The 21346-nt window shown below is 37.5% G+C and overlaps 1 protein-coding gene across 1 annotated transcript in view; it reads right to left on the bottom strand.

Moving 5' to 3' along the window:
• The window catches only part of nr3c2 (nuclear receptor subfamily 3, group C, member 2), a 194120-nt gene that overhangs the window by 5908 nt on the left and 166866 nt on the right, over positions 1 to 21346 (bottom strand). Inside the window, exons 6-7 of the mRNA XM_051702889.1 lie at positions 16967 to 17111; positions 5187 to 5317 (exon numbers count right to left, since the gene is read on the bottom strand). Coding sequence (XP_051558849.1) covers positions 5187 to 5317; positions 16967 to 17111 — 276 coding nt within the window. The remainder of the gene's footprint in view (positions 1 to 5186; positions 5318 to 16966; positions 17112 to 21346) is intronic.

Here is a 21346-nt window from a genome sequence, read left to right as displayed (position 1 = left end):
TTATAAAACACTTTTTTTATTTACTTTTTTTTTAGATATTAACAGATTTGTATGTGTTCATTATGTAAGACAATGATAGTAAGCATTCATTTTAATTACAAGGGGAAATTTAGGGTCCCCCCCCCATTTTCTTCTTCCTGGTTTGAAATCAATGTTTAGAAAAATTAATATGGATGTCACATATATCTTTTAGATTTAAACTTAATTTCAGCACATAAACATCATTGGTTTCTTTTGATATTATTCATGAGATTGGCACTTTCTCAGCCAATCAGAAGCAGTGGTCCCAAATATGGAATTGCATGACCCAAAAGTACGAGCTGCGTATCTTCCATTGCAATTTGATAGTGGCATGCTCTTCATTAACAACGGACACCTTTTGAAATGTGCATTACAATACAGATATAAATTTACCTGTGTCTAATTGTGGATTGTACTGTGAGCTTACAAAACGATGTATAATATATTTGCGCATGCTGTTGTGTGAAGTTGGGAAATGCAGTGTGTATTCCTTGGAAACGATACAGTTAACTCCATTAAAGCTAAATAAACTTACTGGATGAGAAAAGACAGTTGGGGTGTTCTCTCCCCCTTCCCCTCACTCTGCTGCTTACCATGCCCACTTTTCTTAGCATTTTTTTCAAAACTGTGGTGAGAACTGTACTGTGCTGAAACAGGGTGTTTCATGACCCTCTAAAGCTTTCTCAGTCTGTTGAATGCACTGTAAACAGTATTTCTACAAGTCATTTTACTTTAACCAGTACACGTGTATTGGTCTCATGATGCAGAATGAAGAGAAGAGTGTCTTTCACCTCTGCTAGTTGGCAGGTATGTGTTAAACCCATCGTTTTCTTCTCATCCACTGACCCACATAGGCCTCATTAGCCATAGGCTGCCATTTAAAGCCCCAGCGAATTGCTGGAAACGCCATCGGTGTCTTGCCATAAAAATATATATTTTTCAGTACGACTATCACCATTTCATAGTGTCTGAGTAAAAAATAAATAAATAATGGATTAAAAAAGAGAGGGGATTCAGTTTAGTGACACTCTTTAGCAGGTCAACACTTTCATCACAAATAAGGTCAAATGAGAGCCTGCAGGGCTTCTGAAACCTTGGCCAAAGTCAAAGAGGAATAATAGCCTGTCTCTCATTTCTCTCTCTCTCTACATGTCAAACTGCAGCAACCATAAGACCTCACAATAGAGGGCCTAGCACATCAAAAATAACCAGAACAAAGCATTTCTGAAAACACATGATAGTAAAAAATAATGGGTTGGTTTTCCATTGAAAAACAGAAATCGCTCTTTATTTAGATTACAAAACCAATATTCCCAGCATATCTCATATCATAAACAGCACATCAAGTTAGAATTAATTGCCCCTGAAAAATTAACAGCAATGTCATCATAGACCTGCATAGCGGAATAAGTCAGCAAAGTAAACTACATTTTATTTATACTGTAGAATTTGCATCAGGAAAACAGCTACTATAACGTCTTCACAGCTAGTGTCACCAAACAAAATAGCAAAAATACTAACTGTTTTCAAACAAGTTTCCCAAATACTCCCCCATTTACCATTGTTCAGCCAAACAGATACCCCAGGCCCAAACCCACACCTCTGTTTAAGCCACTGCTGTTATGCAGGGCTGTTTGGGACACTCAAATAGAACAATATTTTAATAGTGCCATAGTATTAACACTTTTCTGAAATTTTAAAGGAATAGTTTACCCAAAAATCCTGTCATCATTTACTCATTCTTATGCAGCCTCAAACCCATATAACTTTCTTTCTGTTTTGTGCAGAACACAAACAAAGATTTTTTGATGGAGATTTTATCCAAACTCAAAACCAACACTTTCAAGTTCCAAAAAGGACATAAAGGCAGCATAAAGGTAATCCATATGGACTCAAATGGTTTAATCCATGTCTTTTGAATTTAATTTAAGTGTATTCTTTAATTTAAGAATAAAATGTTCTCTGCCTGGACAGGTTCAAATTTCTGTGAAACAGTGAACACTAGCATTGTCATGTGTGTGGAGTAACACTGCTGTTTTATTAGCCTCTTTGGGTTGCTTTGATTTTTAAATGGTTTACCACTTAACTTGTGGAATTATTTTCTGCAAACCAGAAAAAAACAAAAAAAAAAAACATTGGCTCACTGTTTATCAAGTGCTAAAACTTTGCTGGGTGAAAAACAATCTGGAATCATGTGTAACAGTGTAACATACATATGAAGTCCTCTTTGCAACCTGAACTTCTTCAGAATGTCGAATCTTTGTGACACATGCGCTAAAAAATCTAGATGCAGCTCAACGAATGAAACAGAAATCAGATGTCTAGAGATGCATTTATAAAAAGTTATTTTAAACTTGACACTATATTTAAAAACGTGCCGGCCCTGCATGAAACACTGAAAAAAACACACAAAAAAAAAACCAGTGAGATGTGGTGCAACAGTCAAAGACGTCCATCAAGCATATTTCAATAGAAAAAAAATTACTGTAAAAAAAAAAGCTCAGATGCACACAAAAACACGTGTGAATAGCTCCTAACTCGCCCTGTTCTTGAAAAACACAGAGCGCTGTACATGCATGTAGACCTGGATTAAAACACTTGAGTTGATAGATCACCTTTATGCTGCCTTTATATCTTTTTTCAGCGCTTGGAAGTGTTGAACCCCATTGACTTGCATTGTTTGGATATAGTTACATCATATATTCATCAAAATATCTTCAATTGTGTTCTGCAGAAGAAAGTAATTTGAGTTTGAGATGGCATAAGGGTGAGTGTAAGCACCTATCTCTGCTTGGTGGGATAGGAGAAAGTAATATAACATCAAACAAATTACACACAGCGTCACCTTTAAAACAGCACACCACCAGATTTGTCAGCTCTTCAACCTGACTACCTAGCTAGCCTAAACTTCTCCACACCCTCCCACGTTCTATGAAACCCTCTTTTTGGAGGAATATTGAGGAAAAACTCCAGCTCTTGGAGCAGTGCACATCTCTTGACTGGATTTTATAAAGTACATCAGGGCTCTCTGGAAGGGCTTCAGAGGATCAGCAAGTGTTTGTGGATCCCAAAACCATATATCCTGTATGAGAATTCCAAACTCAAACTTTGCCTCAGTCTCAAATGATGTGAGCCCAGGGGTGAGCTGGCTTCTGTGACTGTCTACCTGATCTGACTGTGTGCTACTGTTAAGAGCTACAGGCAAAACAGATCTCGCATCCATTATCAAAAGGCTTCAAAACCATCACATATTATGAAATAGTAACTAGTTTATGCTTTATTTAGAGTTGGGATTGTACTAGGTAAACCCTTATTATTGGGCAATTATACACAATTCTACTAATTATATTGATTATACCTATAAGAGTTTAACCACCCACTGCACTCAGGTAAAAAATATTGCCAACTTGAGAACTTCTACAATATCTTTTCTTATTAAACAACATCCAACAAACATATGCTCTGCAGGTCATATCTGTTTAAACAATAGTATTTCTGTCTCAATTAATGTGACTTTGATAATTACAGTTTTTGCAAACAAATCAATACATGCTAAAAAGCAATTACTTTGAAGGTTGTGGTGGTAATTATGGAAAACTTTAAATTAAAAAAAATGCTTTTCATTAAGATGCCATTAAGAAGCAAGTATGTGTATAATTTAATACAACTGAATGTCGCCTTCAGACACAAACAACTTACACTTCTTATACTGTCTTTGCATTTAACTTATTGAACTAAGTTTGTGAACTTGAAAATTTGAACCCTTTATTACAACAGATTTTATGGTAATTCTCTTAATTATTGGCATGACTGCGACACCAAAATCTAAAACTCACTGACCTCAGTTTTATAAGACTGTAAGGCTGGGGGACCTGATTTGCCAGTTTATCAGTGCCGATTTCTCAGGGTCAGCAAAGCCTTCTCTGCTGGCGTAACATGCCTAATAAATAAATATTTTTTTCATCCTTTCATTCTCATTCACCTTTTTGCCTATGTATTTTCAATCACTTTCCACTCATAATTCATCGAATAGCAAAAAACAAAAAGTTTATCCAATCAGAATTAATCCCTCAATCTTATAAGCATGTCAGCTGTTTCACAAATCACATGCTCCTTAGCCGAAGCACTGCATGAGTCTGAGCTCAACCCCGATAGACCTTCAGAATTTCTGAAGAATCCCTCAACAGTGCAAATGTATGGGCATCTAAAGTCAGATTGTCAGATTCATCAGCAAATCAGACTGCTTTATTTGTTCTTGGTGGGTGTGGTATTTAGGATATGTCCCAGTCCAGGCCTTCTAGCTGGCCTTGAGTGATGCAATCTCGCTTTAAGTGATGTACATAATTTGAAAGCGAAGAGCGCAAGATCTTGCTGATGAGTCACTGTCATCACCACTGAGAAAGAGATCCTTATGAATTTAAAAACCTGAGATGTTCTGCATGATCATCCAATTGATTAATTAAACAGGAAAGGAGGTCTGATTTTCACTTCAAGCAAATTGGTAAGTGCTTTTTCCATTGTTATAGCAACATCAGGAGTTTTATAATTGTAAATTAGGCTGCTGGAGCATTCAGTGTCGGTTCAAGTTTTGAAAAGTAATCGTGTACCCTGACGAAACAAAATTTATTGCAAGCAACATTTAAATCGCAAATATTATTAGAGAGCTTTTTCTTCGTATTAGACCTCCTTGATTTTGGCTTTCATGAGAGGACGTGTTTTTAAAATGTCAATTGGTATTATTAGTTGACTGCCACATAATGTATGATAGGCATACAGTGTCTTATTCATTGTGAAACTGTGTTTTCTTAATGGCATGAATCACACTGAAGACTTAAAATGCACAGGCCGCCACTGCAGTTTATGGACATAACTGATGCTCCACAAGATTTTGTCACGAGTATGTGATGTTATATAAGATCTCCTCCCACTCTCAGTCACTAGGTCACACCACAGGTGTCAATATTAAAAACACTCTCAAAGCTCATGATCTCACACCCCACACACTCAAGGCAAACGTGGCGAACCCAACCATTCATTCGTTCTCACACATTTTCCTCTATTGTTGGCTCGCTGTCTGTCTATAGTGACTCTATTTGAAATGCATGTAAGAACATATGTATAAAATACTTTCCTGCATGTGTGTGTGTACACACACTCACTCTCACCTGTGCTGAGCAGCAACAGAACCTTCATGGCGAGGAACTCCTCGTAAGTGAGTTGTAGACGGACAAACTCCTGGCTCACCTGCCGCATGCCCACACACAGATCGTACATGGCTGACTGCCGCATGCGTTCCCTAGGAGAGAAATCGAGATGATCTGTAGTAAACAACATCATTGTCACTGGCATGTTTTTGCAATGAAATAAAGTAGTTAAGAGAAACAAAAAGAACAAAGAATTAAAGACAGTCAACGCTTCTTCCAATAATCCATATTGAAGTGTGTAAACAATAGTACATAAGAGGCGCCTTTAAAATGTTACCTAGAGATTCTCCAAAGTATTCCACCAGTGTGGTAAAACAGAAGAAATCCAAAAGTATCATTTTGTCATTACACTGACTGACATTTTCAGTCTTTCTTTGTTACAAATATGCAGCAAAGATGCTCCGCTGAAGCTGGAGGGAATTATGGGTTTTGAAATTGGCCATACCTTACGAATGTTGTGTTGACAAAGAAAATAAAACACTTGATAAGCAAATGCTAGCCAAGTGGCCTGACAAAAAGAAAGCAATGTTCACAAATACTTCGGGAGATCACATTAACAAGGCATTTGGGAGGTCAGAGAAAATAATAGTTTTGATATTTAAAACTTCAGAAAATTAAACTTCAGCATTATATATATATGCTGCCTGGCCCAAAAAAAAAAAAAAAAAAAAAAAGATGCATACTCTAATATTTCGTTGGAACACTTTTAGCTTTGATAACGGTACACATTCGTCATGGCATTGTTTCGACAATCTTATGCAGCGTCACAACATTTATTTCCGTCTAGATTTGCATTAATGTTTGGCCAAAATCTTGTATTGATGACATGAGTGTCGAACCACTCCGTAAAGTCTTCTCCAGTACATCCCAAAGACTTTCAATGGGGTTAAGGTCAGGACACTGTGGTGGCCAATTCATGTGTGAAAATGATTCCTCGTGCTCCCTGAACCACTCTTTCACAATTTGAGCCCGATGAATCTTGGCACTGTCATCCTGGAATATGCCCTTGCCGTCAACCTGGTCATTCAGTACATTCAGTTAGTCAGCTGACTTCATTTTATTGCTGCATAACGTTGCTGAGCCTAGACCTGACCAATTGAAGCAACCCCAGATCATAACACCATAACACCATAACTCCAGAGGCTTGTACAGTGGGCACTATGCATGACTTGTGCATCGCTTTATGTGCTTCCCTTCTTACCCTGATGCACCCATTGCTTTGGAATAGGGTAAATCTGGACTCATCAGACCACATGACTTTTTCCATTGCTCCACATTCCAATCTTTATGCTCCCTAGCAGATTGAAGTATTTTGTTTTTCCCGATTACCCTCACTAACAAGTGGCTTTCTTGTGGCCACACAGCTGTATAGTCCCAATCCTGCAAGTTCTCGTCGCATTGTGCGTGCGGAAATTTCTTACTTTCACTATTAAACATATCCGTGAGTTCTACTGTCAATATTTTACAATGTGACTTCAAACGTTTTAGTGATCTCCGATCACGATCACTCAAGATTTTTTTCCAACCACATTTCTTCCGCGAAGCTGACGGCTCACCATTACCCTTTCAGGTTTTAATAATGCTTTGGACAGTTCTTAACCCAATTCCAGTTATTTCAGCAATCTCCTTAGATGTTTTCTTTGCTTGATGCAGGCTAATAATTTGCCCCTTCTGAAACACAGTAACAACTTTTCCACGACCATGGGATACATCTTCCGACATGGTTGTTTAAGAAATGAGAAGCTACACACTGCATCAGTTAGGGTTAAAATAATTGTTGCCAGCTGAAACATATTAATCACTGCAATAATGATACAATCATAGGCTCTTAAGTATCTGCTTATTTAAATCAAAACGGTGACCTTTTTTTTTTTTTTTTTTTTTTTTTGGCCAGGCAGTGTATATGTATGTGTCTATATACAGTTGTGCTCAAAAGTTTGCATACCCTGGCAGAAATTGTGAAATTTTGGCATTAATTTTGCAAATATGACTGATCATGCAAAAAGACTGTCTTTTATTTAAGAATAGTGATCATATGAAGCCATTTATTATCACATAGTTGTTTGGCTCCTTTTTAAATCATAATGATAACAGAAATCACCCAAATGGCCCTGATCAAAAGTTTACATACCCTTGAATGTTTGGCCTTGTTACAGACATACAAGGTGACACACACAGGTTTAAATGGCAATTAAAGTTTAATTTCCCACACCTGTGACTTTTTAAATTGCAATTAGTGTCTGTGTATAAATAGACAATGAGTTTGTTAGCTCTCACGTGGATGCACTGAGCAGGCTAGATACTGAGCCATGGGGAGCAGAAAAGAACTGTCAAAAGACTTGCGTAACAAGGTAATGGAACTTTATAAAGATGGAAAAGGTTATAAAAAGATATCCAAAGCCTTGAAAATGCCAGTCAATACTGTTCAATCACTTATTAAGAAGTGGAAAATTCGGGGATCTCTTGATACCAAGCCAAGTTCAGGTAGACCAAGAAAGATTTCAGCCACAACTGCCAGAAGAATTGTTCGGGATACAAAGAAACACCCACAGGTAACCTTTTTCACACTGAAAAAGATGGTGTGGTTGTTTAAAGGAGCACAATACGACGACACTTGAACAAAAATGAGCTGCATGATCGAGTTGCCAGAAAGAAGCCTTTACTGCGTCAATGCCACAAAAAAGCCCAGTTACAATATGCCCGACAACACCTTGACACGCCTCACAGCTTCTGGCACACTGTAATTTGGAGTGACGAGACCAAAATAGAGCTTTATAGTCACAACCATAAGCGTTATGTTTGGAGAGGAGTCAACAAGGCCTATAGTGAAAAGAATACCATCCCCACTGTGAAGCATGGTGGTGGCTCACTGATGTTTTGGGGGTGTGTGAGCTCTAAAGGCATGGGGAATCTTGAGAAAATACTGGCAGACAGTTTGCATTCTTCTGCGCGAAAGCTGCGCATGGGATGCTCTTGGACTTTCCAGCACGACAATGATCCTAAGCACAAGGCCAAGTTGACCCTCCAGTGGTTACAGCAGAAAAAGGTGAAGGTTCTGGAGTGGCCATCACAGTCTCCTGACCTTAATATCATCGAGCCACTCTGGGGAGATCTCAAACATGCGGTTCATGCAAGACGACCAAAGACTTTGCATAACCTGGAGGCAATTTGACAAGACGAATGGGCAGCTATACCACCTGCAAGAATTTGGGGCCTCATAGACAACTATTACAAAAGACTGCACACTGTCATTGATGCTAAAGTGGGCAATACACAGTATTAAGAACTAAGTGTATGCAGACTTTTGAACAGGGGTCACTTCATTTTTTTCTTTGTTGCCATGTTTTGTTTTATGATTGTGCCATTCTGTTATAACCTACAGTTGAATATGAATCCCATAAGAAATAAAAGAAATGTGTTTGCCTGCTCACTCATGTTCTCTTTAAAAATGGTACATATATTACCAATTCTCCATGTGTATGCAAACTTTTGAGCACAACTGTATATATATATATATATATATATATATATATATATATATATATATATATATATATATATATATAGTGTCTAATAATGCATTGGCAATGTACACTTAAGAAGTTAATCAGCCCATTTTGTCTTATAATTTAAAAAGTCCACTGGAATACGGCAGAAGATTTTGCCCAACTTTTAATTACAGCATGTCCACTGATTTTATGGCATGTAAACATTTACTTTTATCAAAGATTTATATCTGTAAAAATGTGTCTAATTAACTCTATTCCCATAAAAATAAAGTGTACATATTTAAATAAAGTAAATGATAACCAATTTCTTGCAAGTTCTTTGAAACAAAGTATAAAGTAAATATATCTATTATTATATTTTGTATATATTATATCTGGGGTCCTGATTCTGCAAAATGTTATAGCACAAAGTACATGCATTGGATTACAGTGTATGGATTCTGCTGCAGTCCATCTTGTCTACAAGACTAAAACTTCTCAGCAACTCTATGTACTGTATCTTTCCTCATATCGCAGCCTGATGTTACAATAGCTTTTCTAATTAATGTTTTTGATTAATACCTTCCACAGCCTCTCATAAACATGGAACTGAAATTTAAACTGTGTTTTTTTAAGAGAAGAGAGAGAGAGAGAGAGAGAGAGAGAGAAGGATATTACATTTGTTGGTGCTCCTCTTTTAGTTGCTATGGAGAGCGTTTATGTGAGTGATGTTAATGAATTGTATGCAAGAGGTGTGAAAGCTAGAAGTAAATACACATACAGCAGTCTGTCAGATCACTCTCACCAAACCCTCCATATGTGAATGGGTATTATATTTTTGGATCCTTTGACATACTTTTTGAGGACACTGAAAACTTCTTATGTCTTCAAACTTGGAAACTTTTTGCTGTTTGTTATGCCCCTCTTCAAGGTACAAGTACACTTTTACTGACCTCTTATTTTCAATCAATATCTTTCAAAGCCACTGCTGCACAAGTCCTGCAGAGTACGGTTAGCAAATATATATACCGTTTATATCCATTACACACTCTGTATTAAAGGAATAGTTCACCCATAAATGAAAATTCTGTCATCATTTACCTCCTGTATTTCCAAACCTATGTGGGGCCATTCACACCAAACACATTTTTGCATCTGTCCATGCTGTTTTCAAATTGTTTTTCTATGTAAACCTGCACTGGACGGCATCCTTTGACCGATGTGCCACATCTCCCTGTTTTTTTTTTTCTTCAGCATCTGACGTAGGAGCGTCACGTTTTTTAGACTGCATGTCAAGTCAAAAAGAACTTCAACTGTTAAAACCGCACATTGAGACACCTGCATTCTACTCTATTTGTTGTGCTGTGTCTTGCTTCTTTTAGCAACAAAGTAGTATTAGGAGAAAAAAAGCACAGACATAATACACGCCTGAATATATATCACTTAACACTAATGAATTACGAAGGCGCTTGCAGATTCTCGCACTTTTACACTCAAAACTGAACCAGAGCTCCTTTCACTGACTGAATTCTACATCCAGGCCATAGAGCTGTCACTCAAAAACTCACAAGCCAATATGGCTGCAACTAATGATTATTTTGATAATCGTATAATCTAACGATTATTAGAACAATTATTAGACTATTCGGCGATTATTGCAATGATTAATCATTAGCTCTTATCCGATTATTCAGCTTGTGCCCTGACTTAAAAGGTTGGATTAAACGTGCTTACTAACAATAAAGGGGACAAAATCATCTTTTAAAAATACCTCTAAATGACATTCACTGAATTAAAGAAAAAAAAAAAAAATACTTTTTATTAAGTTTAATTCAGTAAGAATTTCACTGCAAAAAAAATCCTATTGTTATCAAGTGTTTTTGTCTTGTTTTCCATTAAAAATTGTCTAAAAACAAGATACATATACTTGAGAAGCAACATATAAGATATTTAGACTTGCTTTAAGAGAATGTATCCTGAATATAAGTGTATTTTGTATATAAGTGTATTTTTTCACTTGGTTATACTTCTGTGAGTCCAGTAAAGACAAAATATACTTATATTCAAGATCTATTCTCTAAAAGCAAGTCTAAATATCTTATATGCTGCTTCTCAGGTGAATGCATATTTTTAAAAGGATTTTTAGATATTTTAAAATATTTGTATTTTTAATATTATATTCAACATTCTCAGATAACAATTTCTTCTTCTGCAGTATAGCTGCTAAAGAAAATGTACATTGTTTTAAAGGAGTTTTAGATATTTATATAGGAAAACAAGCCAAAACAAAATAAATCAAAAACGTGTTTTGGGGGTTTGTATAATGGGGCGAAGACTACCCTTCTCACCTTTCTGTTCACTTCAATCCATCTTTAACACACACACACACACACACACACACAAAAAAACTCTCTTTTATTAATGAAGCTGTGTATTGCTGTGACACACCACCCCAGACCATGACGGACCCTCCACCTCCAAATTGATCCCGCTCCAGAGTTCAGGCCTCGGTGTAACGCTCATTCCTTCGACGATAAACGCGTGTCCGACCATCACCCCTGGTGAGACAAAACCGTGACTTGTTAGTGAAGAGCACTTTTTGCCAGTCCTGTCTGGTCCAGCGAAGGTGGGTTTGTGCCCATAGATGACGTTGTTGCCGGTGATGTCTGGTAAGGACCTGCCTTACAACAGCCCTACAAGTCCAGCCTCTCTAAGCCTATTGCGGACAGTCTGAGCACTGATGGAGGGATTGTGCGTTCTTGGTGTAACTCGGGCAGTTGTTGTCGCTATCCTGTACCTGTCCCGCAGGTGTGATATTTGGATGTACCGATCTTGTGCAGGTTTTGTTACACGTGTTCTGCCACTGCGAGGACGATCAGCTGTCCTTCCTGTCTCCCAGTAGCAGGGAGACACTTAGGTGTCTCACAGTACAGACATATCAATTTATTGCCCTGGCCACATCTGCAGTCCTCATGCCTCCATGCAGCATGCCTAAGGCATGTTCACGCAGATGAGCAGGGACCCTGGGCATCTTTCCATTGGTGTTTTTCAGAGTCAGTAGAAAGGTCTCTTTAGTGTCCTAAGTTTTTATAACTGTGACCTTAATTGCCTACCATCTGTTAAGCTGTTAGTGTCTTAACGACCGTTCCACAGGTACATGTTCATTAATTGTTTATGGTTCATTGAACAAGCATGGAAAACATTGTTTAAACCCTTTACAATAAAGATCTGTAAAGTTATTTGGATTTTTACAAAATTATCTTTAAAATACAGTGTCCTGAAAAAGGGTCATTTCTTTTTTTGCTGAGTTTATTATGGTTTAATACGTCGCAAGCCATCACGTTATAATCTAGCTGCAGCACGCGCGTGCACTTGAGGGATGAGTGTCCTCGCGCCAGAGTGTGCATCAGCCAGATGCAGTTTCAATCTCTCCCCCTTAGAGGGACATTGGCGCAACTCATAGAAGAGGCGCTGACTGCACAGAAAAATGGCAGTTTCGGAGTTTGTAGTTATTTTCATGACCTGCTTCCGTATTATTTTAACTTTAATAAAGCTATAACGCATTAAATATAACTGCAATAAAGATGGAATGCCAGGGTATTTCCTTTAAAGACGCTCGACACGCAAGTTTTGCTTCAGCAGAGCGGCAGCTCCAGCTCCACTTATTCCACAACGAGAGTGCTTCTGTATTTACTTATTTTGTATTTTTGCATTATAATTCCCTCATAGTTTGCGATCTACATCACCTGAAGCTCTTTGGAAAGTTTAGAGTGCATCTGGACTGTGAGCTGTGTAATTCATCCTCTCTTCAGTCAGTTGTGAACTGCAGTGCTGCTCTCGCTCGTCATCATTAGAGTTTAATGTGATCTCATGTTACATTAAGTGAGATCAAACGACTATTTGACGATGACATTTTTTGTCGACAATTTTTTATGTCGACGTTGTTGATAAAGTCGACTAATCGTTTCAGCCCTACTAGCCAATAAGAACTCATCTCTGTTAGCCCCACCCATACAAGACTTTTGTGACAGAACTGTGAAAGAAAACTCAGGGAGCGTAACTGAAAACTTTGGAATTGTGACTGAAAACTCTAGCAGTGCATACGCAAAATCCTGATCAGCAAATGCAGGCAGAGAATATCACTAACAAAGGATGCTGTTTATTTCAAGACTAAGTTTAAATTTTGCCTGTGGTTTCAGAATGTTTTATTCATTCTTAGTTGATATTTTTATTTGTTTCTTGAAAAGTTACGTTCGAAACAATTGGCACAAATCTAATCCCATACGGATCATTAATTCAGACCGGTTTTCTAAACCAAATTACATGATTCATTGAAAAGATCAGAATATGAAAATGCTACTTTTTAAGATTTTCACTGAATAACAACTTCAGAAGACTTGGAATATAATGCATAAGGCATTATATAATGTGTATAAGTCATATGGGCTTCTTTTATGATTCTTTTGTGGTGTAATTGCATGGAAACCATGCAACCAGTACAGTCTTCCAAATGTCCCTTTTGTGTTTCACAGAAGAATCTTACACGAGTTTGGAAAGACATGGGTGTGAGTAAATGATAACAGAATTTTCATTTTTGGGTCAACATTTCCTTTTAATGACCTTTTATTAGCAATATGTTTGACCTCCTACCTTAAATTCAGGGACGATATAAAAACTATTTCATAAAGAATGAAACTGCTTTAATATACAGTTTGTTTACCTTAAAACAAAGAACAGCAGTTTTCTGCCTTCAAGTGTGTTGAACCACAAACCTTAAATTTCCTGCAGAGGACCTTTGGATTGTTGTCTTAGTCTCAAATAAACAGACTCATGGTTTTTCAGAGAGCAGAATTTAAATGCAAAGCTTCAGAACTGTGCTGCTGCTCAAGGTGGCAATAAAGAAACAGAGACCCAACAGCTCATGTTAAAGGGATAGATCACCAAAAACTGAAAATTGTCATCATTCGCTCAGCCTCATGTTGTTCCAACCTGTATGACTTTTTTTCATCTGCGGAACACAAAAGGAGATGTTAGGCAGCATGTTAATTTCAGTCACATTCACTTTCATTCACTTGTATCTTTTATTTCATACAATATAAGTGAATAGTAACTGAGGCTGTCATTCTGCCTAACATCTCCTTTTGTGTTCCTCAAAAGAATGAAAAGTATACTGGTTTGGAACATCATGGGGGTGGGGATAAAAAAATAATAATAATAAAAAAAAATATTAATAGATATAAACATGCAATTCCATAATACCATATGCTAATTCCATAGAGACAACTTTTCTCCAAGTTCTTTCCAAGTCATTTGGCAAATTAAATGAAGTACTCCAATTCTCCTGCAGGGGTCACCGTGCTCTGTTTTTATACGTGCTTCCTTCCACTCAATAAATGCACATAGTTCTTCAAAAAGCCCACAGTAAAAAGCCTTTCCACTCAACACTTCCTTGTAATCTCTTGTCGATTACACTGAGTATGTGCCCAATTGACCTAACAATCTGCCCTGATCAACTTCATCAAGAGGCATTTATAGGGAAAGCGTGTTTCCTGTTGTAGCAGAGCAATTGAAAGGACAGTTTTGAGGTCACAGGCTTGCTCTTGCTGGGAGCATTCATATTAAGTTTATCATTTGGTATCATTTTCTTAGTGTAACTTGAAGCACTAGACAGGGTTAACATAGGGGCAAATTGTCTATAGGGAATAGGAAAAAAGAAGGGGACCTATTTTTATTATTATTATTTTATTTTTATTTATTTTTTTACCTAAACTTTTAACTTAACTTAATGTTCTGTTGAGTTTAATGTTACAGTTTTTATGTTTGGGATCACAGAGACCTCTTATTTTCCTTTCAAATTATTAATATGTTTCTCTGACCTAATCAAATCCTAGTAGGTAGATATTATTGAAGATGTATCCCTCTGTTTTACCACAGAGCAGATGTGAACTTTTCAGATGACTGGTATCCGTTCCAGGAACTTTGTTTCTGTTTGGGGTTAATTTGACCCCAGCAAAAACACATTGTAGAGAAACACATTAAAATAAATCAAAATAAGCATTGTATTAACAGTGTATCTCTACAGTGTGTACACCAGTCAGAGAATCTTAGCATGTGATAATTTATTTACATGTATTGTTCAAGACAAATTGTTTTAGTAACTCCAAACAAATCCAATAGGAGACAAACTTTGTAATATTAACTGACTTTTTTTTTCTCGATCACTTAAATGTCTATTTTTTGGGGTTGCTTTTTGGTGAATTTTTAATATGTATGACTTTTAAATTCATGTACTGTATGTTTATATATATATATATATATATATATATATATATATATACACACACACACACACACACACATACACATACATACATACAGTTGAAATCAGAAGTTTACATACACCTTAGCCAAATACATTTAAACTCAGTTTTTCACAATTCCTGACATTTAATCGTAGAAAACATTCCCTGCCTTAGGTCAGTTAGGATCACTACTTTATTTTAAGAAGGTGAAATGTCAGAATAATAGTAGAAAGAATAATTTATTTCAGCTTTTATTTCTTTCATCACATTCCCAGTGGGTCAGAAGTTTACATACACTTTGTTATTATTTGGTAGTATTGCTTTTAAATTGTTTAACTTGGGTCAAACATTTTGGGTAGCCTTCCACAAGCGTCTTACAATAAGTTGCTGGAATTTTGGCCCATTCCTCCAGACAGAACTTGTGTAACTGAGTCAGGTTTATAGGTCTCCTTGCTCGCACATGCTTTTCCAGTTCTTCCCACAAATTTTCTATCAGATTGAGGTCAGGGCTTTGTGATGGCCACTCCAATACCTTGACTTTGTTGTCCTTAAGCCATTTTGCCACAACTTTGGAGGTATGCTTGGGGTCATTGTCCATTTGGAAGACCCATTTGCGACCAAGCTTTAATTTCATGGCTGATGTCTTGAGATGTTGCTTCAATATATCCACATAATTTTCCTTCCTCATGATGCCATCTATTTTGTGAAGTGCATCAGTCCCTCCTGCAGCAAAGCACCCCCACAACATGATGCTGCCACCCCCATGCTTCACGGTTGGGATGGTGTTCTTTGGCTTGCAAGCTTCACCCTTTTTCCTCCAAACATAACGATGGTCATTATGGCCAGAAAGTTCATTTTTTGCTTTATCAGACCAGAGGAAATTTCTCCAAAAAAGTAAGATCTTTGTCCCCATGTGCACTTGCAAACTGTAGTCTGGCTTTTTTATGGCAGTTTTGGAGCAGTGGCTTCTTCCTTGCTGAGCAGCCTTTCAGGTTATGTCGCTATAGGACTTGTTTTACTGTAGATATAGATACTTGTCTATCTGTTTCCTCCAGCATCTTCACAAGGTCCTTTGCTGTTGTTCTGGGATTGATTTGCACTTTTTGAACCAAACTACATTCATCTCTAAGAGACAGAATGTGTCTCCTTCCTGAGTGGTATGATACCTGCGTGGTCCCATGGTGTTTATACTTGCGTACTATTGTTTGTACAGATGAACGTGGTACCTCCAGGCGTTTGGAAATTGTTCCCAAGGATGAACAAGACTTGTGGAGGTCCACATTTTTTTTTCTGAAGTCTTGGTTGATTTCTTTTGATTATCCCATGATGTCAAGCAAAGAGGCACTGAAGGTAGGCCTTAAAATAAATCCACAGGTACACCTCCAATTCAGTACACCTCCTATCAGAAGCTAATTGGCTAATTGTCTAAAGGCTTGACATCATTTTCTGGAATTTTCCAAGCTGCTTAAAAGGCACAATTAACATAGTGCATGTAAACTTTTGACCCACTGGAATTGTGATATAGTCAATTAAAAGTGAAACAATCTGTCTGTTATCAACTGTTGGAAAAATTACTTGTGTTATGCACAAAGTAGATGTCCTAAATGACTTGCCAAAACTATAATTTGCTAATATTAAATCTGTGGAGTGATTAAAAATATACTATATATAAAAAATTCTGATTATCAAGTTGATATAATTTTACATTTTATATATAGTCAGTTCTCATTAGGTTAGAAAAAGTCATGAAGTTTCAATCTGACACATCAATGTTCAGTATAGTTTTTTTAGCTTTGAGGACCCTGAACAGAACATGAAGGTTAAGATGGTGTTTGGATGGAACATTCCTTGCAATATATTCCAAAATTAAATATTCTGGATATTAATGCCTTGTCTTTATGAAGCAAGCATTCAGTGCTGTGCAAGCTGATTACACTAAACAATAACTTACTCGTTGAAGACGAGATCAGGGGCAAAGTAGAGCATTTGGGCGTTGGTGTGTTTGTAGGATCTCCAGCTGAGGGAGAAGGACGAGAGACACATCCAGGAATACTGGATCAGCGTGATTTGGTCCTCAATGGGTAGACTGCGGAAACCTGGGGAGAGAAAAAAATAAGTAACACAGAGCAGAGAGGCATATGGGACACTCGGGGCCATGACTTGTCCTAAAGCTGGTCTAATATTAAATCAGAACTGTAGGCTCTGATAAACAAACTACAAGCTACAATTCTGTGTTTGTGTTAAATAAAGACACATGATGGTTTTGTGCGAGAAAGACATTAAGAAATGGATTCTGATAATAAACTATTTGAAAACGCAAGTACAGTTTTCATTGAATGTACTTATTCAGTTGTTCATGTATTGTTTATGGCCATTTGTCAGCCTCAGTACACAATGTGAGTTTAATTCCTACAGCTGCTGCTGACATTTGTTAAGAAATGATAAAATTTTGCAGTATAGGCAGCAGAATCTGTTTTACATGAATCACTGAAGGTTTCCACTCATTGTCCTGCTGTCAAAGATGGTTAGCAATAAATAGAACAGACTGGATTATTGCCAAAACTCTCACTGAGAGCTATAAAATCACCCGCATGCTACCACATGCACCAAAGGAGACATGCAACAAAACTTATTGGTGGGACAGAAATAATTTTTTGCCAAGTTCTTCTGTAATATGCAATTCAGTTTTTGACTATAATATATAATATAATGTGACACAACATCAACTTAATGGACTCTATTTTCGTGACCGTGCAATGCTACACGCAACGACCCTGCACTGCTTCTTATGTAATTTTTGTGAGAGCGCTAATTCTAAGTGCAATTTTCGTGCCAGCGTAAACCGCAAGTGGCTGTGGGTGGGAATGTCTGCGCTATTTGTGGGTGTATGCACACAAACTGTGGGTTTATTGTATGTTAATGAAGTGACCCAAAGCACAATTTGCTATTTTCCTGTGAAATAGGTTGTTGCGCTAAGATGCCACATTTATTCTCAGCGCAAAGTAACAAAGTGGTAATAAAGTTAATGTCCAAACTCTGAAAATACAGTGGAACATCAAATTATGTCCCTGAAAATCACTGTTAATCATAGCCATGATTTGTGTGTCAGTAGATCAATATGATTAATTAAATTTGCATTCTCTATAATTTAAAGCCTACATCCAATTAGTCCTGACAAGCACCACATTTTCCAATGTGTATATAAGGAGCATGTCACTGTCATAAAGATATGCCTGACATTCAACAAGGACAGTTACTGAGCAAAAAACTTAAGTCCATATTTCTGTTCTTCTAACTGAAATCATTGCATACAGCCCATTTACACTACCAACTTATGAATGTGTCATCTTCGTTTATATCACTGGTGCTTGATAATGAATAGAATAAATAATAGGACGTAAATGGTGTAATAACCAGAGAAGAACCTCTAAATTAAATTGCACTTGACCCCGCCCATTAGCGCTTTGTGCGCAATTTCACAATTTTGCCAAAACCCACTTGTTCTTAGACACTTGCAAGAAAATACCAAAACTTCATTGCCATGCCCACTGACGTATCGCATAGTGCTGTACTTAAGGCATAGTGCTCTTAAAATAGGGCCCAAATCTAATTTGTACAGTGCCTTCATCACTGTCTGGCAATCTCTGAGCTGCGGCCCTTGTTCTCTCTTTATATACTGTATATATATATATATATATATATATATATATATATATATATATATATATATATATATTAGGGGTGTAACGGTACATGTATTCGTCCCGAACCGTCACGGTACTGACATCAAGGTTTGGTGCATGCAGTCAGACGAAGAATACATCAGTTACAGGCGATCCACTCCAATCCAGAAGGGGGCGCGCACAGTAATGCAATGTTGTTTGCTAACCACCACAACAGGAAAAAGAGCAGAAGAAGAGACCATCTATGCACCAACCCAAAACAAAAATGGCTTCTCCTAATGCACGTTTTATTTTTCATTATTCTATTTATTTTGTACTTTTATAACACAAGATATGCTTTTCAGTTTTGTAGCTGATTGTGACCAAATACCTTTTGTATTTTTATCAACCCTACAAAAATATATGGCCTATGCAAGAGTGCATTCTGTTTACTGCTTAGTGGTTAATACACTAAAGGAGGCTGTACTGTACCAACTACCTCAGGGGGGACTAAATGTCACTAGGTGGAACAAACTGTAATTTGCACTACTGTCTGTTCAAAATAAATGAAAAGAAACCTAGCATTTGGGATTTGTTGCTTTTTCCTTTTGTACCGAACTCGTATCGAACCGTGACCCCAAAACCGAGGTACGTACCGAACCTTGACTTCTGTGTTCCATTACACCCCTAATATATATGTATATATATATATATATATTCATATTTTCACATCACCACTTTAGAAACTAGTGGTGATGTGAAACTAAGTGAAAATAGTGAAATTATTGTCAGTTTATATGGCAATTTACAGATCTTGACATGCCCTCTTTTTCCATCACATAACTGAATTTTCATCCTTATCAGCAGTTTTTAGCCACTAAAATCATTTAAAATCACACAATAATAAAAAAATAAAATAAAAAATGTGGACATGTAACAAATATAACTAATAATGAACACTTTCTAGCCATGTGCATCGTTTTAAATTGTCCTTTCTCACATTCCATGAATGTTACTTGTAGACTAACTCCAGTATGAGGTGAACTGGCCGCACAAAGTCAGGCTCGGAAAGGCTTGGAAAAAGTATTTGAAAGTCAGATAGACCGTTTGTCCTGGTGTGTTTTCAGGCTTCTATTTATACATCCGGATATAGCAAGCAGACACCCTGATATCAAATAATTGCAATACAGCAAATGACCATCTCATAGCAAAATACCTTTCAAGACTTGGGGTAGGAAAGACAAAGACTGAGATGTTGCAATACAATGTTGGCCATATATCTTTATGAAAACCTGTCAATTACTGTTAATACAGACAAACATAAAAAAAAATAAAAAATAAAATAAAAAAACTTCTATATGATGAGCCAACTTTTGAAAGCCTATTTTCTACATGTTTTTGAAACTATTAATGTTCATTTGAAAACATATGGACAAGCATAATTTGTTTATACATTAATATAAAGCCAAACCCGGGGCCTGGGTAGCTCAGTGAGTACTAACGCTGACTACAACCCCTGGAGTCGCAAGTTCAAATCCAGGGTGTGCTGAGTGACTCCAGCCAGGTCTCCTAAGAAACCAAATTGGCCTGGTTGCTAGGGAGGGTAGAGTCACATGGGGTAACCACCTCGTGGTCACGATTTGTGGTTTTCACTCTCAATGGGCACGTGGTAAGTTGTGCATGGATCGCAGAGAGTAGCATGAGCCTTCACATGTAGAGTCTCCATGGTGTCATGCACAACGAGCCACGTGATAAGATGTGTGGATTGGCGGCCACCCGAATTGAGGTGAGTAACCGCGCCACCATAAGGACCTATTAAGCAGTGGGAATTGGGCATTCCAAATTGGGAGAAAGGGGATAAAAAAAATAATAAAAATAATGATATATATATATATATATATATATATATATATATATATATATATATATATATAAAGTTGTGCTCAAAAGTTTGAATACCCTGGCAGACATTGTGAAATTTTGGCATTGATTTTGAAAATATGACTGATCATGCAAAAAAAACGTCATGGTTACTTTTGTAACCTCTGTTCCCTGATGGAGGGAATGAGACATTGTGTCGATGTAGTGACACTAGGGGTCACTCTTGGGAGCCTGAAACACCTCTGATCTTTTGAAAAAAGGCCAATGAGAATTGGCGAGTGGAATTTGCATGCCACTCCCCCGGACATACGGGAATAAAAGGAGCTGGTATGCAACCACTCATTCAGGTTTTGTGCTGAGGAGCCGAGACAAGGTCCCGGCCATTTCAGCAGGTAGTTTAGCGTTGTGGCAAGAGGGACACAACGTCTCATTCTCTCCATAAGGGAACGGAGGTTACGAAAGTAAAATTGATGTTCCCTATCTATCACTCACTCAACGTTGTGTCGATGTAGTGACACTAGGGGTCCCTATACAAAACGCCACAACTAGCTGAACTGTGTTAAGCGGACTAGCGGTGCGAGACGGGCAGACCTTTGTGTGCCTCATAGCCAGCGCATCAGGCTGTCACGTAACCTCCCCCAACGCTGCTATGAGCAACGAACGGTCCTTCAGGAACAAGTCGACTGCCCAACAAATAGGGAGAGGCTAGCCCAGCCGAGGCCTCTGTTCCCTCTTTTTTTCTCCCCAAAAAGAGTGCAATTTTGTTAATGGACTGGGATCCGCGAGTG

Source organism: Myxocyprinus asiaticus, chromosome 7, assembly GCF_019703515.2.
Source record: "Myxocyprinus asiaticus isolate MX2 ecotype Aquarium Trade chromosome 7, UBuf_Myxa_2, whole genome shotgun sequence".
NCBI lineage: Eukaryota > Metazoa > Chordata > Actinopteri > Cypriniformes > Catostomidae > Myxocyprinus > Myxocyprinus asiaticus.
The sequence above is the reverse complement of the archived record's forward strand: the minus strand, read 5'-3'. Positions and strand labels throughout refer to the sequence as shown.